This window comes from Pseudophryne corroboree, chromosome 7 (assembly GCF_028390025.1).
Source record: "Pseudophryne corroboree isolate aPseCor3 chromosome 7, aPseCor3.hap2, whole genome shotgun sequence".
Taxonomy (NCBI): domain Eukaryota; kingdom Metazoa; phylum Chordata; class Amphibia; order Anura; family Myobatrachidae; genus Pseudophryne; species Pseudophryne corroboree.
This window is the reverse complement of record NC_086450.1, coordinates 347,241,179-347,257,757: the sequence shown is the minus strand read 5'-3', so window position 1 is coordinate 347,257,757 and position 16,579 is coordinate 347,241,179. Positions and strand designations below refer to the sequence as shown.

The 16,579-nt window shown below is 42.9% G+C and overlaps 2 protein-coding genes across 3 annotated transcripts in view; one reads left to right on the top strand and one right to left on the bottom strand.

Annotated features, from left to right (window-relative positions):
* Positions 1-16,579, top strand: part of VWA3A (von Willebrand factor A domain containing 3A) — a 772,281-nt gene that overhangs the window by 480,031 nt on the left and 275,671 nt on the right. The gene's annotated exons all lie outside the window — the stretch shown is intronic.
* On the bottom strand, positions 10,989-14,069 carry LOC134943678 (alpha/beta hydrolase domain-containing protein 17C-like). The gene is made up of 3 exons (XM_063932390.1): positions 13,549-14,069; positions 12,696-12,875; positions 10,989-11,208 (listed from the first exon to the last, which is right to left on the bottom strand). The coding sequence occupies exons 1-3, from the start codon at positions 14,067-14,069 to the stop codon at positions 10,989-10,991; spliced, it is 921 nt and encodes a 306-aa protein (XP_063788460.1).

Below are 16,579 nucleotides of genomic sequence, written 5' to 3'. Positions count from 1 at the left end.
GCTTCTGCTGGGAGTGTGGCCAGTTAGCCCCTTCTGATAGCTGCAGATTACATACGGGAGGTAGACAGATTGTGGGGTCCACCTGCTCATCCTGCGCCAGGTCCTGTGCTGGGGCTGCCTCAATCTCACGTAGCGTGTACGTAGGCTCCGGGGGGTGAAAGGCCAGTTTGGCAATAATGCAGTTCAGCCTAGGTGGGCAGCAAAAGATCGAAAACAGCCTCCTCCACGAGAGGCCGTACATCCTCAAAGAGGGGTGTTGGGCCCGGTCCTAACACTCTGGACACTGGGCAGTGATCTTATAATAATAGTTCTATATAAAATACTTAATATAGCTATTCTAATCTAATAGTAATAATTATAAATAAAAGCTTAACAGCTCTGATAAAGACGCGACTTCTCACACTGATGTCTGGGAAGCAACTATTCTCTCTGAGTAACATCCAAGTGGATATGAGGTTATGACACGATTGTGACATCACAGACACTACCTGTCACTGACCAGGGCTGCATTGTGACATCACAGACACTACCTGTCCCTGACCAGGGCTGCAGCCTCAGCACCCAGCTGTCATTGTTACTGTATATTACTAGATTAGAGATGTATTGGTCATTACTATAACGTTTGTACATAATGTTTATCTATAGAATAAATGTAGCACACACATACTGTATATGAAATGTCACCTGTGTGATTATGGCCAAATATGTAGTGTGTATGGCTCCCTGCGCCCCTCACTTCTCCACCATTCCCTGATTGCAGGTAATCAGCGGAGGAGCGCACCAGCGCCTACTTCCATATATTACGCACCCATCCTTAGTCATGGCACATAATGATTACACGTTCCATATAACGCTATAGCATAACTGAGTCAGTACCAGTTATATTACAGCAATTCACATCGTTCCACTGTAATTTTTAGAACAATCCTAGAGGGCTTATTAACAATAGATTCCATGTATAGCACTCAACCTTTATATACATAATATTATTATAAGGGCCCGGTCTACAGTATCTATCTACAGTATTTATCTATATTCATATCTACAGTATCTATCTTCATATCTACAGTTATCTATCTATCTATCTATCTATCTATCTATCTATCTTCATATCTACAGTTTCTATCTATATTCATATCTACATTATCTATCTTCATATCTACAGTTATCTATCTATCTATCATCTATCTATCTATCTATCTATCTATCTATCTATCTATCTATCTATCTATCTATCTTCATATCTACAGTATCTATCTATCTATCTATCTATCTATCTATCTATCTATCTATCTATCTATCATCTATCTTCATATCTACAGTATCTATCTTCATATCTACAGTATCCTATCTATCTTACTATCTTCATATCTACAGTATCTATCTATCTATCTATCTATCTATCTATCTATCTATCTATCTATCTATCTATCTATCTATCTATCTTCATATCTACAGTCTCTATCTATCTATCTATCTATCTATCTATCTATCTATCTATCTATCTATCTATCTATCTTTCTTCATATCTACCATTTCTATCTATATTCATATCTACAGTATCTGTGTATCTATCTATCTATCTATCTATCTATCTATCTATCTATCTATCTATCTATCTATCTTCATATCTACATTATCTATCTATCTATCTATCTATCTTCATATTTACAGTTTCTATCTATATTCATATTTACAGTTTCTATCTATCTATCTATCTATCTATCTATCTATCTTCATATCTACAGTACTACAGTATTCTATCTATCTATCTATCTATCTATCTATCTATCTATCTATCTATCTATCTATCTATCTTCATATCTACAGTATCCTATCTATCTATCTATCTATCTATCTATCTATCTATCTTCATATCTACAGTATCCTATCTATCTATCTATCTATCTATCTATCTATCTATCTATCTATCTATCTATCTTCATATCTACAGTATCTATCTATCTATGTATCTATGTATCTATGTATCTATCTATCTATCTATCTATCTATCTATCTATCTATCTATCTATCTTCATATCTACAGTTTCTATCTATATTCATATCTACAGTATCTATCTTCATATCTACAGTTATCTATCTATCTATCTATCTATCTATCTATCTATCTATCTATCTATCTATCTATCTATCTATCTATCTAAATTGCTCTACTGTCTTAGCCTCTACCACCTCTGATGGGAGGCTAGTCCACTTGTCCAATACCCTTTCTGTGAAGTAATTTTTTCTCAAATTTCCCCTGAATCCCTCCCCCCATCCAAATGTAATAGCCTCTCCTCTGATAGTCTGACACAGGGAGGGGACTATCACCCCGATCTATAACAGTAGTATACAGTATCTGTATTAATCAGGAGTCTGTCTCCCCAGTTACTTATTGAATTTATTTAATCTCCATATACTCCAGGCAGGTGATAATTTCTGCCCTCAATAGAAGATCATTTATTTCACGGCCGCTTATTACAAACCTCTACTGAGAGATACCGCACTTACTGATACTAATATATCAGCAGTATATCACCCTGGCACCAGCCCCCTCCATCTAACTCTTATTAGGTAGCAGTTACATAAATATGCACATCAGTGTGATATCACGCACTAACGGTGGGGCAGATGTGGGGGTGCGGAGGCCTGCTCCAGGGCTTAGTAACTGCTGTTACTCCAGTCTATGTACATTTGGTAGGATGAATATGGTGCGTCATCTCACTTGTATAAATGCAGCACAGCAGATGAATATAGTTATACAGATGCATATTTATACTAGTCCTAGTGGTATCTCTGTCAGTTATTCTATGGCAGGTCTAGATATTTTCCTTAGCAACTGTAGCTAACTGTAGTTCATATTCTTTTATTGGAGCTGTCTGTTCCTATGCACAATGGTTCTGCACCCGTACATCAGAACACAGCTATGGACAGTGAGGGATCCTGTGGCTTGGACAGATAATGTTGCTCAGCACACCTCTCCTCCTGAGATTATGTGATATTTGGCAACCTTCTATGGGGCCTATTTATCATTGTATATTCGCAGCTATATCCCCCATGCTTACAGCTTGTGTTCCTGAATGAGACAACGCTATGGAAAAATAACACAGACACCCTTGAGTTAGTTCAGATTGGTGTATTGTAAGAGAGCATTAGGCATTATATATATGTCAGATCCTGGATGTTAGCTCCCTGCAGTCCATGGTCGATATCTTTGACTGATGGATCTGATGGATCTATAATGCACCTAGGTGGAATGTGCCATCGAGAGGTCTCAGTCCCCCGGATTAGATGGTACTTGTACAGGGGCGGTGGTGGATTCATATATTGGGCAGCTCCTGAGAGATGAATTTCTGGAGTCTCACTAGATATTGCCTGTGCTTATGTAAATCCGTGTGCCCTCCTCCTTCCACCCAGAGAGGCTTTACAGCAGTTGGGCAGCGCTCATACATTGTCAGCCCATGGCAGAAGTCCACAACCGCATCTTTAGTCCCATGGATGATGAGTACCGGGCAGGTGACCTTGGAGATTTTGTCGATGCTGCAAAGGACATGATACAAAGGGATTATACAACAGAAACAGCATGGAGCTATCACACATGTAAAACGGACACTAAACATATAGAATGGAAATAATGCATCAGGTAACATGCAGAGCTGCTCATGTAGAAGGTCACATACAGGACTTTGGCAGAGCAATGTTGGACAATGAATCTACTGTTGGTAATGAGCCCAGTGCAATCTATTGACCTAATAAGCCAAAGTCATGCACAAGACTTCAACTTGTTTCTGTTATACAATACAAATAGGATGAAAGAGGAATAGTGCCGTATTTCCCATTTATAAGCAGCTATGATATATTGGGAGTAAAACCGGTGCCAGAGGTAACTTATCTGGGGATCCAGTGTTTAAGTTCTGCAGAAGTAGCCTCAATGTTGTACACACTCCCACTGCAGCTACGCCGGCTCCCGCAAACCGACAACTTGCTGCCTGTATGAGAAGACATTGAGGCGGCTGTAGTGAGGAGAGTGCGCAGACACCGGGGTCAATTGCTCACACAGGCAGAGCATTGCTCGCCAATGCGAGCATGCGAGATGAAGAGGGGCAGCAGTAGATGCAGGGTGTTACAAAACTGACAAGAGACACAGGGCCATAGCCCCCCAGAAAGGTTTCTGGTAGGGAATTATCCTGTTAGTTTTCCAATCAGAAAAGACTCATGTACTCTAATTGGATTAGCATTCGGTATAAGATGGGATGGGTTCAGTATGCTATCCCAGTGGTTGGGATACCGGTGGTCACATGACCGTCACCGGCATTCTGACATTGAAGATCGGTGGAGGGGGTAAGTGTTTTTACTCATCCCTACCCTAACCTCCCGGGTGTGGCAGCTAGGGCTAACTCCCTGGGGGTGGTGGCTAGGGATAACCCTTGGGGGGTTGGCAGCTAGGGCTAAACCCCCCCAGTGCCTAACTCTAATCACCGCGGGCCCTAACACTAAAGCTCTCCACTATACTTACCTTCAGTGGTCGGTATTCCAGTGCCTGTGTACCAAGTGGTGTTGGCATTCCGGCGTCGGTCACATGACCGCCGGCACCCCGTCCATTGGAATGCTGAAGACATCCCACTGGGATACACATACAAACTGATTGGGCCAACAGAGCTGGGGGTGTATTTACTAAAGTTCGATATTTATTAATTTCAAATTGAGAGAAATCAATCTAAATGGATGTTGCATTCCGGGGGATAAAACACACATTTACTAACATTGAAAAAAATATATAAAAAGATTATGTGTTAGTAAATGTGTGTTTTAGAACACAACATCCATCCAGATGGATCTCCAACAGATAAAAATTGATGGAAATGGACATTTAGTAGATATACCCCTGTTGTTTGCCTGCCAAAGCGCACCTAGGGGCCAATTCAGTTATCCAGTACGTGGGCTGACCCTGGTACTGCTTGCTCCCAGCACATACTAAACCCCACAAGTAACCTACAGCTTAATATAAAAACACAGCAATGTCTTACTTGGTGAAGGCATCCCAACAGTAGGCCCTCCGGGCGTTAGGATAGCCCATCCGCACACCTGACATGAGCGCCCCGTGCAGTATTACTGCTGCACATTTGTAGCGCGTGGCAAGGTCAACTGCCGGTGCTGTCCCAATGCTCTCTCCATACAGGATGATATTTTCCGCCGGGACTCCATATCTGTAGAGATAAAGCAGAAAAATGATCAAACTCCAATTACATCACTTCTATTGTGGTTCCTTATGGGAAACTTGTATATAAAGGCTGGATATCTGAACTAGGTAAATGACTGGATAACTTATATGAGTGATAGGCAGTGTATGTGTGGAACAGGACTACATAGGTTATGCACATTTACCTAGTTCCAGTCAGCTAGGAACACTAAGGAGCTACGGGAGGGGAGCGTCCAGTCACATTGGAAGGAAACCCCTCTTTGCTGCTAGATAGAATGGGGAGCCCAATAATGCAACATACTCTTACAGCACAGTACATATGGCAGTGCGTCCTATGAGGCAGGAGAGCAGAGGAAAGTGTCACCCCCTGCTTCTGCAGTAGTTACATCCTTTGGCTAAGACCCTATAATGCCAGAAATATATACCCACTGTCTTTATGTAAGCAAGTCCCAATACACCGATTACATTTATACTGTATAACCAGTTCATGTGGGGAGAGGAGTATATAAACTAATAGGAGCACAATACACAGCATATACATTCACCCTACGTAGTAAATAGTAGCCCTTACTGTAGCATATCCCCCACATACATACAGGACACCCATACACCACATGCAGGGTGTCAGGCAGAGGCTGTGTGGGGGCTGGGGAAGACTCATACACCCCAATCATACATACCGGTCCTCAGGGCGAGCCAAGCTGCCTCGATGTCTGCATATGCGTTCTTCTCGCTTGGCTTTCCGCTGCTCACCCCATAGCCGGAGTAGTCGTAGGAGAATATATTGCACTTGATCTTGGAGCCTAGGGCAAGGTAGCGTCTGCACATCTTGCCTAGGTCAACAGCACAGTCGTGAGAGTAGAGGAGTGTGTAGCGGCTCCCAGGGACGCAGCGGACGTACATACAGGCCAGGCTATTCCCCCGCTTGGTGGTACAGCGGAACATCTCTACAGCGTCCAGCTTCTGCTGGGAGTGTGGCCAGTTAGCCCCTTCTGATAGCTGCAGATTACATACGGGAGGTAGACAGATTGTGGGGTCCACCTGCTCATCCTGCGCCAGGTCCTGTGCTGGGGCTGCCTCAATCTCACGTAGCGTGTACGTAGGCTCCGGGGGGTGAAAGGCCAGTTTGGCAATAATGCAGTTCAGCCTAGGTGGGCAGCAAAAGATCGAAAACAGCCTCCTCCACGAGAGGCCGTACATCCTCAAAGAGGGGTGTTGGGCCCGGTCCTAACACTCTGGACACTGGGCAGTGATCTTATAATAATAGTTCTATATAAAATACTTAATATAGCTATTCTAATCTAATAGTAATAATTATAAATAAAAGCTTAACAGCTCTGATAAAGACGCGACTTCTCACACTGATGTCTGGGAAGCAACTATTCTCTCTGAGTAACATCCAAGTGGATATGAGGTTATGACACGATTGTGACATCACAGACACTACCTGTCACTGACCAGGGCTACATTGTGACATCACAGACACTACCTGTCCCTGACCAGGGCTGCAGCCTCAGCACCCAGCTGTCATTGTTACTGTATATTACTAGATTAGAGATGTATTGGTCATTACTATAACGTTTGTACATAATGTTTATCTATAGAATAAATGTAGCACACACATACTGTATATGAAATGTCACCTGTGTGATTATGGCCAAATATGTAGTGTGTATGGCTCCCTGCGCCCCTCACTTCTCCACCATTCCCTGATTGCAGGTAATCAGCGGAGGAGCGCACCAGCGCCTACCAGTGGCGTAACTAGAAATTTTTCTCCCCCAAGCCAAAAAATTCTTCGGCGCCCCCCCCATCCCCCATAACTGGCACTATTAAAGTTATAAATATGCGCGCGCCTTCGTCGCGCGCCGCAAAATAGGGTGTGTGGCTTCGTTGGGATGGGCGTGGCTTCACATAAAGGGGCATGGCATTGCAGGAAAAGACTACGTTATACCCCAGTTTTCTAACCTGCACGCCCAGACGTTAGCCACCACTGGAAAGAAAAATAATCCTGATTCATGCCCCTTACATTATTTGTAATTTTTCCTCCTTATAGTAATGCCCAGTATACATTATGCCACATACTGCAATGGCCCTTAGACATTATGCCACACACAATAATGCACATGACACAATATGCACACACCATAATGCCCCCGACACATTATGCCACACACCGTAATGCCCCGGACACATTATGACAGGAATCGCAATGCCCGTTATACATTATGCTACACACTGCAATGCCCCTGATACATTATACCACATACCACAATGCCCGTGATATAGTATACAACACACCGTAATGCCTGACACATTATGACAGGAATCGCAATGCCCGTTATACATTATGCTACACACTGCAATGCCCCTGATACATTATACCACATACCACAATGCCCGTGATATAGTATACAACACACCGTAATGCCTGACACATACCGCAATGCCCGTTATACCCTATGCTACACACCGCAATGCCCGTTATACATTATGCCACACTGCAATGACCCTGAGACATTATACCACAATGCCCGTGATACAGTATGCCACACACCGTAATGCCTGTGACACATTATGACACACACCGCAATGTCCGTGATACATTATGCCACACACCGTAATGCCCATTACACATTAAGTCCTACAGTAAGGCTTCTAATTACTTTTAAATTACCTGCTCGTTGCCAGGGGTTTTCATGCTCAGGGTGTCATTCTCGTTGCCAGGGGTATCATGCACTGGGTGTCATGCTCGTTGCCAGGTGTTTCATGCACTGGGTGTCATGCTCGTTGCCAGGTGTTTCATGCACTGGGTGTCATGCTCGTTGCCAGGGGTTTCATGCACTGGGTGTCATGCTCGTTGCCAGGGGTTTCATGCACTGGGTGTCATGCTCATTGCTAGGGGGTAGTGCTTGTTGCTAGGGCTGTGCTCCCAGTGCCACATATGTCCCCAGTGCCAGATATTACCCCACGGTGCCAGGTACTCACATGACCCCAGTGCACAATATAGCCCCCCCCCCCTATGTGCCAGGTACACATATACCCCCCCAGTGCCACATATGCCCCCAGTGCCAGATATTCCCCCTCAGTGCCACATATGCCCCCAGTGCCAGATATCCCCCCCCCCCAGTGCCACATATGCCCCCAGTGCCAGCTATTCCCCCCCAGTGCCAGATATGCTCCCAGTGCCAGATTCCCCCAACCCCCAGTGCCACATATGCCCCCAGTGCCAGATATTTCCCCCCAGTGCCATATATGCCCCCTCCCCCGCCGCCGCTGCTCCCCCGCTGGTTTGTGTTGGAGGGACACGGAGGGCACAGCGCGCGCCTCTCTTGTGTCCCTCCTGCATCATCTCCGGCGGCCGCGGGTCTAATAAACGAAGTGCCGTTCGTGAGCTCTGATTGGCTCACGAACCGGCACTTCTTCTTTTAGACCCGCGGCCGCCGGAGATGATGCAGGAGGGACACAGGAGAGGCGCGCGCTGTGCCCTCCGTGTCCCTCCAACACGGCAGGGAGGGTTAGTAGGAGCAGATTGACATGCGGACGCTCGTCCGCATGTCAATCTGTGCTAAATCAGTGGCGCCCCCGCAGCCCCTCGCCCCCAAGCCACCGCGAGGGCTGCGGGGGCAGTAGTTACGCCACTGGCGCCTACTTCCATATATTACGCACCCATCCTTAGTCATGGCACATAATGATTACACGTTCCATATAACGCTATAGCATAACTGAGTCAGTACCAGTTATATTACAGCAATTCACATCGTTCCACTGTAATTTTTAGAACAATCCTAGAGGGCTTATTAACAATAGATTCCATGTATAGCACTCAACCTTTATATACATAATAATATTATAAGGGCCCGGTCTACAGTATCTATCTACAGTATTTATCTATATTCATATCTACAGTATCTATCTTCATATCTACAGTTATCTATCTATCTATCTATCTATCTATCTATCTATCTTCATATCTACAGTTTCTATCTATATTCATATCTACATTATCTATCTTCATATCTACAGTTATCTATCTATCTATCTATCTATCTATCTATCTATCTATCTATCTATCTATCTTCATATCTACAGTATCTATCTATCTATCTATCTATCTATCTATCTATCTTCATATCTACAGTATCCTATCTATCTTACTATCTTCATATCTGCAGTATCTATCTATCTATCTATCTATCTATCTATCTATCTATCTATCTTCATATCTACAGTATCTATCTATCTATCTATCTATCTTTCTTCATATCTACCATTTCTATCTATATTCATATCTACAGTATCTATCTATCTATCTATCTATCTATCTATCTATCTATCTATCTATCTATCTTCATATCTACATTATCTATCTATCTATCTATCTATCTATCTATCTATCTATCTATCTATCTTCATATTTACAGTTTCTATCTATATTCATATTTACAGTTTCTTTCTATCTATCTATCTATCTATCTATCTATCTATCTATCTATCTATCTATCTATCTATCTATCTTCATATCTACAATTTCTATCTATATTCATATCTACAGTATCTATCTTCATATCTACAGTTATCTATCTATCTATCTATCTATCTATCTATCTATCTATCTATCTATCTATCTATCTAAATTGCTCTACTGTCTTAGCCTCTACCACCTCTGATGGGAGGCTAGTCCATTTGTCCAATACCCTTTCTGTGAAGTAATTTTTTCTCAAATTTCCCCTGAATCCCTCCCCCCATCCAAATGTAATAGCCTCTCCTCTGATAGTCTGACACAGGGAGGGGACTATCACCCCGATCTATAACAGTAGTATACAGTATCTGTATTAATCAGGAGTCTGTCTCCCCAGTTACTTATTGAATTTATTTAATCTCCATATACTCCAGGCAGGTGATAATTTCTGCCCTCAATAGAAGATCATTTATTTCACGGCCGCTTATTACAAACCTCTACTGAGAGATACCGCACTTACTGATACTAATATATCAGCAGTATATCACCCTGGCACCAGCCCCCTCCATCTAACTCTTATTAGGTAGCAGTTACATAAATATGCACATCAGTGTGATATCACGCACTAACGGTGGGGCAGATGTGGGGGTGCGGAGGCCTGCTCCAGGGCTTAGTAACTGCTGTTACTCCAGTCTATGTACATTTGGTAGGATGAATATGGTGCGTCATCTCACTTGTATAAATGCAGCACAGCAGATGAATATAGTTATACAGATGCATATTTATACTAGTCCTAGTGGTATCTCTGTCAGTTATTCTATGGCAGGTCTAGATATTTTCCTTAGCAACTGTAGCTAACTGTAGTTCATATTCTTTTATTAGAGCTGTCTGTTCCTATGCACAATGGTTCTGCACCCGTACATCAGAACACAGCTATGGACAGTGAGGGATCCTGTGGCTTGGACAGATAATGTTGCTCAGCACACCTCTCCTCCTGAGATTATGTGATATTTGGCAACCTTCTATGGGGCCTATTTATCATTGTATATTCGCAGCTATATCCCCCATGCTTACAGCTTGTGTTCCTGAATGAGACAACGCTATGGAAAAATAACACAGACACCCTTGAGTTAGTTCAGATTGGTGTATTGTAAGAGAGCATTAGGCATTATATATATGTCAGATCCTGGATGTTAGCTCCCTGCAGTCCATGGTCGATATCTTTGACTGATGGATCTGATGGATCTATAATGCACCTAGGTGGAATGTGCCATCGAGAGGTCTCAGTCCCCCGGATTAGATGGTACTTGTACAGGGGCGGTGGTGGATTCATATATTGGGCAGCTCCTGAGAGATGAATTTCTGGAGTCTCACTAGATATTGCCTGTGCTTATGTAAATCCGTGTGCCCTCCTCCTTCCACCCAGAGAGGCTTTACAGCAGTTGGGCAGCGCTCATACATTGTCAGCCCATGGCAGAAGTCCACAACCGCATCTTTAGTCCCATGGATGATGAGTACCGGGCAGGTGACCTTGGAGATTTTGTCGATGCTGCAAAGGACATGATACAAAGGGATTATACAACAGAAACAGCATGGAGCTATCACACATGTAAAACGGCCACTAAACATATAGAATGGAAATAATGCATCAGGTAACATGCAGAGCTGCTCATGTAGAAGGTCACATACAGGACTTTGGCAGAGCAATGTTGGACAATGAATCTACTGTTGGTAATGAGCCCAGTGCAATCTATTGACCTAATAAGCCAAAGTCATGCACAAGACTTCAACTTGTTTCTGTTATACAATACAAATAGGATGAAAGAGGAATAGTGCCGTATTTCCCATTTATAAGCAGCTATGATATATTGGGAGTAAAACCGGTGCCAGAGGTAACTTATCTGGGGATCCAGTGTTTAAGTTCTGCAGAAGTAGCCTCAATGTTGTACACACTCCCACTGCAGCTACGCCGGCTCCCGCAAACCGACAACTTGCTGCCTGTATGAGAAGACATTGAGGCGGCTGTAGTGAGGAGAGTGCGCAGACACCGGGGTCAATTGCTCACACAGGCAGAGCATTGCTCGCCAATGCGAGCATGCGAGATGAAGAGGGGCAGCAGTAGATGCAGGGTGTTACAAAACTGACAAGAGACACAGGGCCATAGCCCCCCAGAAAGGTTTCTGGTAGGGAATTATCCTGTTAGTTTTCCAATCAGAAAAGACTCATGTACTCTAATTGGATTAGCATTCGGTATAAGATGGGATGGGTTCAGTATGCTATCCCAGTGGTTGGGATACCGGTGGTCACATGACCGTCACCGGCATTCTGACATTGAAGATCGGTGGAGGGGGTAAGTGTTTTTACTCATCCCTACCCTAACCTCCCGGGTGTGGCAGCTAGGGCTAACTCCCTGGGGGTGGTGGCTAGGGATAACCCTTGGGGGGTTGGCAGCTAGGGCTAAACCCCCCCCATGCCTAACTCTAATCACCGCGGGCCCTAACACTAAAGCTCTCCACTATACTTACCTTCAGTGGTCGGTATTCCAGTGCCTGTGTACCAAGTGGTGTTGGCATTCCGGCGTCGGTCACATGACCGCCGGCACCCCGTCCATTGGAATGCTGAAGACATCCCACTGGGATACACATACAAACTGATTGGGCCAACAGAGCTGGGGGTGTATTTACTAAAGTTCGATATTTATTAATTTCAAATTGAGAGAAATCAATCTAAATGGATGTTGCATTCCGGGGGATAAAACACACATTTACTAACATTGAAAAAAATATATAAAAAGATTATGTGTTAGTAAATGTGTGTTTTAGAACACAACATCCGTCCAGATGGATCTCCAACAGATAAAAATTGATGGAAATGGACATTTAGTAGATATACCCCTGTTGTTTGCCTGCCAAAGCGCACCTAGGGGCCAATTCAGTTATCCAGTACGTGGGCTGACCCTGGTACTGCTTGCTCCCAGCACATACTAAACCCCACAAGTAACCTACAGCTTAATATAAAAACACAGCAATGTCTTACTTGGTGAAGGCATCCCAACAGTAGGCCCTCCGGGCGTTAGGATAGCCCATCCGCACACCTGACATGAGCGCCCCGTGCAGTATTACTGCTGCACATTTGTAGCGCGTGGCAAGGTCAACTGCCGGTGCTGTCCCAATGCTCTCTCCATACAGGATGATATTTTCCGCCGGGACTCCATATCTGTAGAGATAAAGCAGAAAAATGATCAAACTCCAATTACATCACTTCTATTGTGGTTCCTTATGGGAAACTTGTATATAAAGGCTGGATATCTGAACTAGGTAAATGACTGGATAACTTATATGAGTGATAGGCAGTGTATGTGTGGAACAGGACTACATAGGTTATGCACATTTACCTAGTTCCAGTCAGCTAGGAACACTAAGGAGCTAGGGGAGGGGAGCGTCCAGTCACATTGGAAGGAAACCCCTCTATGCTGCTAGATAGAATGGGGAGCCCAATAATGCAACATACTCTTACAGCACAGTACATATGGCAGTGCGTCCTATGAGGCAGGAGAGCAGAGGAAAGTGTCACCCCCTGCTTCTGCAGTAGTTACATCCTTTGGCTAAGACCCTATAATGCCAGAAATATATACCCACTGTCTTTATGTAAGCAAGTCCCAATACACCGATTACATTTATACTGTATAACCAGTTCATGCGGGGAGAGGAGTATATAAACTAATAGGAGCACAATACACAGCATATACATTCACCCTACGTAGTAAATAGTAGCCCTTACTGTAGCATATCCCCCACATACATACAGGACACCCATACACCACATGCAGGGTGTCAGGCAGAGGCTGTGTGGGGGCTGGGGAAGACTCATACACCCCAATCATACATACCGGGTCCTCAGGGCGAGCCAAGCTGCCTCGATGTCTGCATATGCGTTCTTCTCGCTTGGCTTTCCGCTGCTCACCCCATAGCCGGAGTAGTCGTAGGAGAATATATTGCACTTGATCTTGGAGCCTAGGGCAAGGTAGTGTCTGCACATCTTGCCTAGGTCAACAGCACAGTCGTGAGAGTAGAGGAGTGTGTAGCGGCTCCCAGGGACGCAGCGGACGTACATACAGGCCAGGCTATTCCCCCGCTTGGTGGTACAGCGGAACATCTCTACAGCGTCCAGCTTCTGCTGGGAGTGTGGCCAGTTAGCCCCTTCTGATAGCTGCAGATTACATACGGGAGGTAGACAGATTGTGGGGTCCACCTGCTCATCCTGCGCCAGGTCCTGTGCTGGGGCTGCCTCAATCTCACGTAGCGTGTACGTAGGCTCCGGGGGGTGAAAGGCCAGTTTGGCAATAATGCAGTTCAGCCTAGGTGGGCAGCAAAAGATCGAAAACAGCCTCCTCCACGAGAGGCCGTACATCCTCAAAGAGGGGTGTTGGGCCCGGTCCTAACACTCTGGACACTGGGCAGTGATCTTATAATAATAGTTCTATATAAAATACTTAATATAGCTATTCTAATCTAATAGTAATAATTATAAATAAAAGCTTAACAGCTCTGATAAAGACGCGACTTCTCACACTGATGTCTGGGAAGCAACTATTCTCTCTGAGTAACATCCAAGTGGATATGAGGTTATGACACGATTGTGACATCACAGACACTACCTGTCACTGACCAGGGCTGCATTGTGACATCACAGACACTACCTGTCCCTGACCAGGGCTGCAGCCTCAGCACCCAGCTGTCATTGTTACTGTATATTACTAGATTAGAGATGTATTGGTCATTACTATAACGTTTGTACATAATGTTTATCTATAGAATAAATGTAGCACACACATACTGTATATGAAATGTCACCTGTGTGATTATGGCCAAATATGTAGTGTGTATGGCTCCCTGCGCCCCTCACTTCTCCACCATTCCCTGATTGCAGGTAATCAGCGGAGGAGCGCACCAGCGCCTACTTCCATATATTACGCACCCATCCTTAGTCATGGCACATAATGATTACACGTTCCATATAACGCTATAGCATAACTGAGTCAGTACCAGTTATATTACAGCAATTCACATCGTTCCACTGTAATTTTTAGAACAATCCTAGAGGGCTTATTAACAATAGATTCCATGTATAGCACTCAACCTTTATATACATAATATTATTATAAGGGCCCGGTCTACAGTATCTATCTACAGTATTTATCTATATTCATATCTACAGTATCTATCTTCATATCTACAGTTATCTATCTATCTATCTATCTATCTTCATATCTACAGTTTCTATCTATATTCATATCTACATTATCTATCTTCATATCTACAGTTATCTATCTATCTATCATCTATCTATCTATCTATCTATCTATCTATCTATCTATCTATCTATCTATCTTCATATCTACAGTATCTATCTATCTATCTATCTATCTATCTATCTATCATCTATCTTCATATCTACAGTATCTATCTTCATATCTACAGTATCCTATCTATCTTACTATCTTCATATCTACAGTATCTATCTATCTATCTATCTATCTATCTATCTATCTATCTATCTATCTATCTATCTATCTATCTATCTATCTTCATATCTACAGTCTCTATCTATCTATCTATCTATCTATCTATCTATCTTTCTTCATATCTACCATTTCTATCTATATTCATATCTACAGTATCTGTGTATCTATCTATCTATCTATCTATCTATCTATCTATCTATCTATCTATCTATCTATCTATCTATCTATCTTCATATCTACATTATCTATCTATCTATCTATCTATCTATCTTCATATTTACAGTTTCTATCTATATTCATATTTACAGTTTCTATCTATCTATCTATCTATCTATCTATCTATCTATCTATCTATCTATCTTCATATCTACAGTACTACAGTATTCTATCTATCTATCTATCTATCTATCTATCTATCTATCTATCTATCTATCTATCTTCATATCTACAGTATCCTATCTATCTATCTATCTATCTATCTTCATATCTACAGTATCCTATCTATCTATCTATCTATCTATCTATCTATCTATCTATCTATCTATCTATCTATCTATCTATCTATCTTCATATCTACAGTATCTATCTATCTATGTATCTATGTATCTATGTATCTATCTATCTATCTATCTATCTATCTATCTATCTATCTATCTATCTATCTATCTATCTATCTATCTTCATATCTACAGTTTCTATCTATATTCATATCTACAGTATCTATCTTCATATCTACAGTTATCTATCTATCTATCTATCTATCTATCTATCTATCTATCTATCTATCTATCTATCTAAATTGCTCTACTGTCTTAGCCTCTACCACCTCTGATGGGAGGCTAGTCCACTTGTCCAATACCCTTTCTGTGAAGTAATTTTTTCTCAAATTTCCCCTGAATCCCTCCCCCCATCCAAATGTAATAGCCTCTCCTCTGATAGTCTGACACAGGGAGGGGACTATCACCCCGATCTATAACAGTAGTATACAGTATCTGTATTAATCAGGAGTCTGTCTCCCCAGTTACTTATTGAATTTATTTAATCTCCATATACTCCAGGCAGGTGATAATTTCTGCCCTCAATAGAAGATCATTTATTTCACGGCCGCTTATTACAAACCTCTACTGAGAGATACCGCACTTACTGATACTAATATATCAGCAGTATATCACCCTGGCACCAGCCCCCTCCATCTAACTCTTATTAGGTAGCAGTTACATAAATATGCACATCAGTGTGATATCACGCACTAACGGTGGGGCAGATGTGGGGGTGCGGAGGCCTGCTCCAGGGCTTAGTAACTGCTGTTACTCCAGTCTATGTACATTTGGTAGGATGAATATGGTGCGTCATCTCACTTGTATAAATGCAGCACAGCAGATGAATCATGAATATA

Excerpts from the sequence above, each read along its gene's own strand:
- LOC134943678 (XM_063932390.1), bottom strand. The coding sequence starts at position 14,069 with ATGTACGGCCTCTCGTGGAGGAGGCTGTTTTCGATCTTTTGCTGCCCA. Across the intron at positions 12,876-13,548 it reads TGGCTCGCCCTGAGGACCCG|ATATGGAGTCCCGGCGGAAA; the intron begins GTATGTATGATT and ends TTATCTCTACAG. Across the intron at positions 11,209-12,695 it reads TGTTGGGATGCCTTCACCAA|CATCGACAAAATCTCCAAGG; the intron begins GTAAGACATTGC and ends TGTCCTTTGCAG.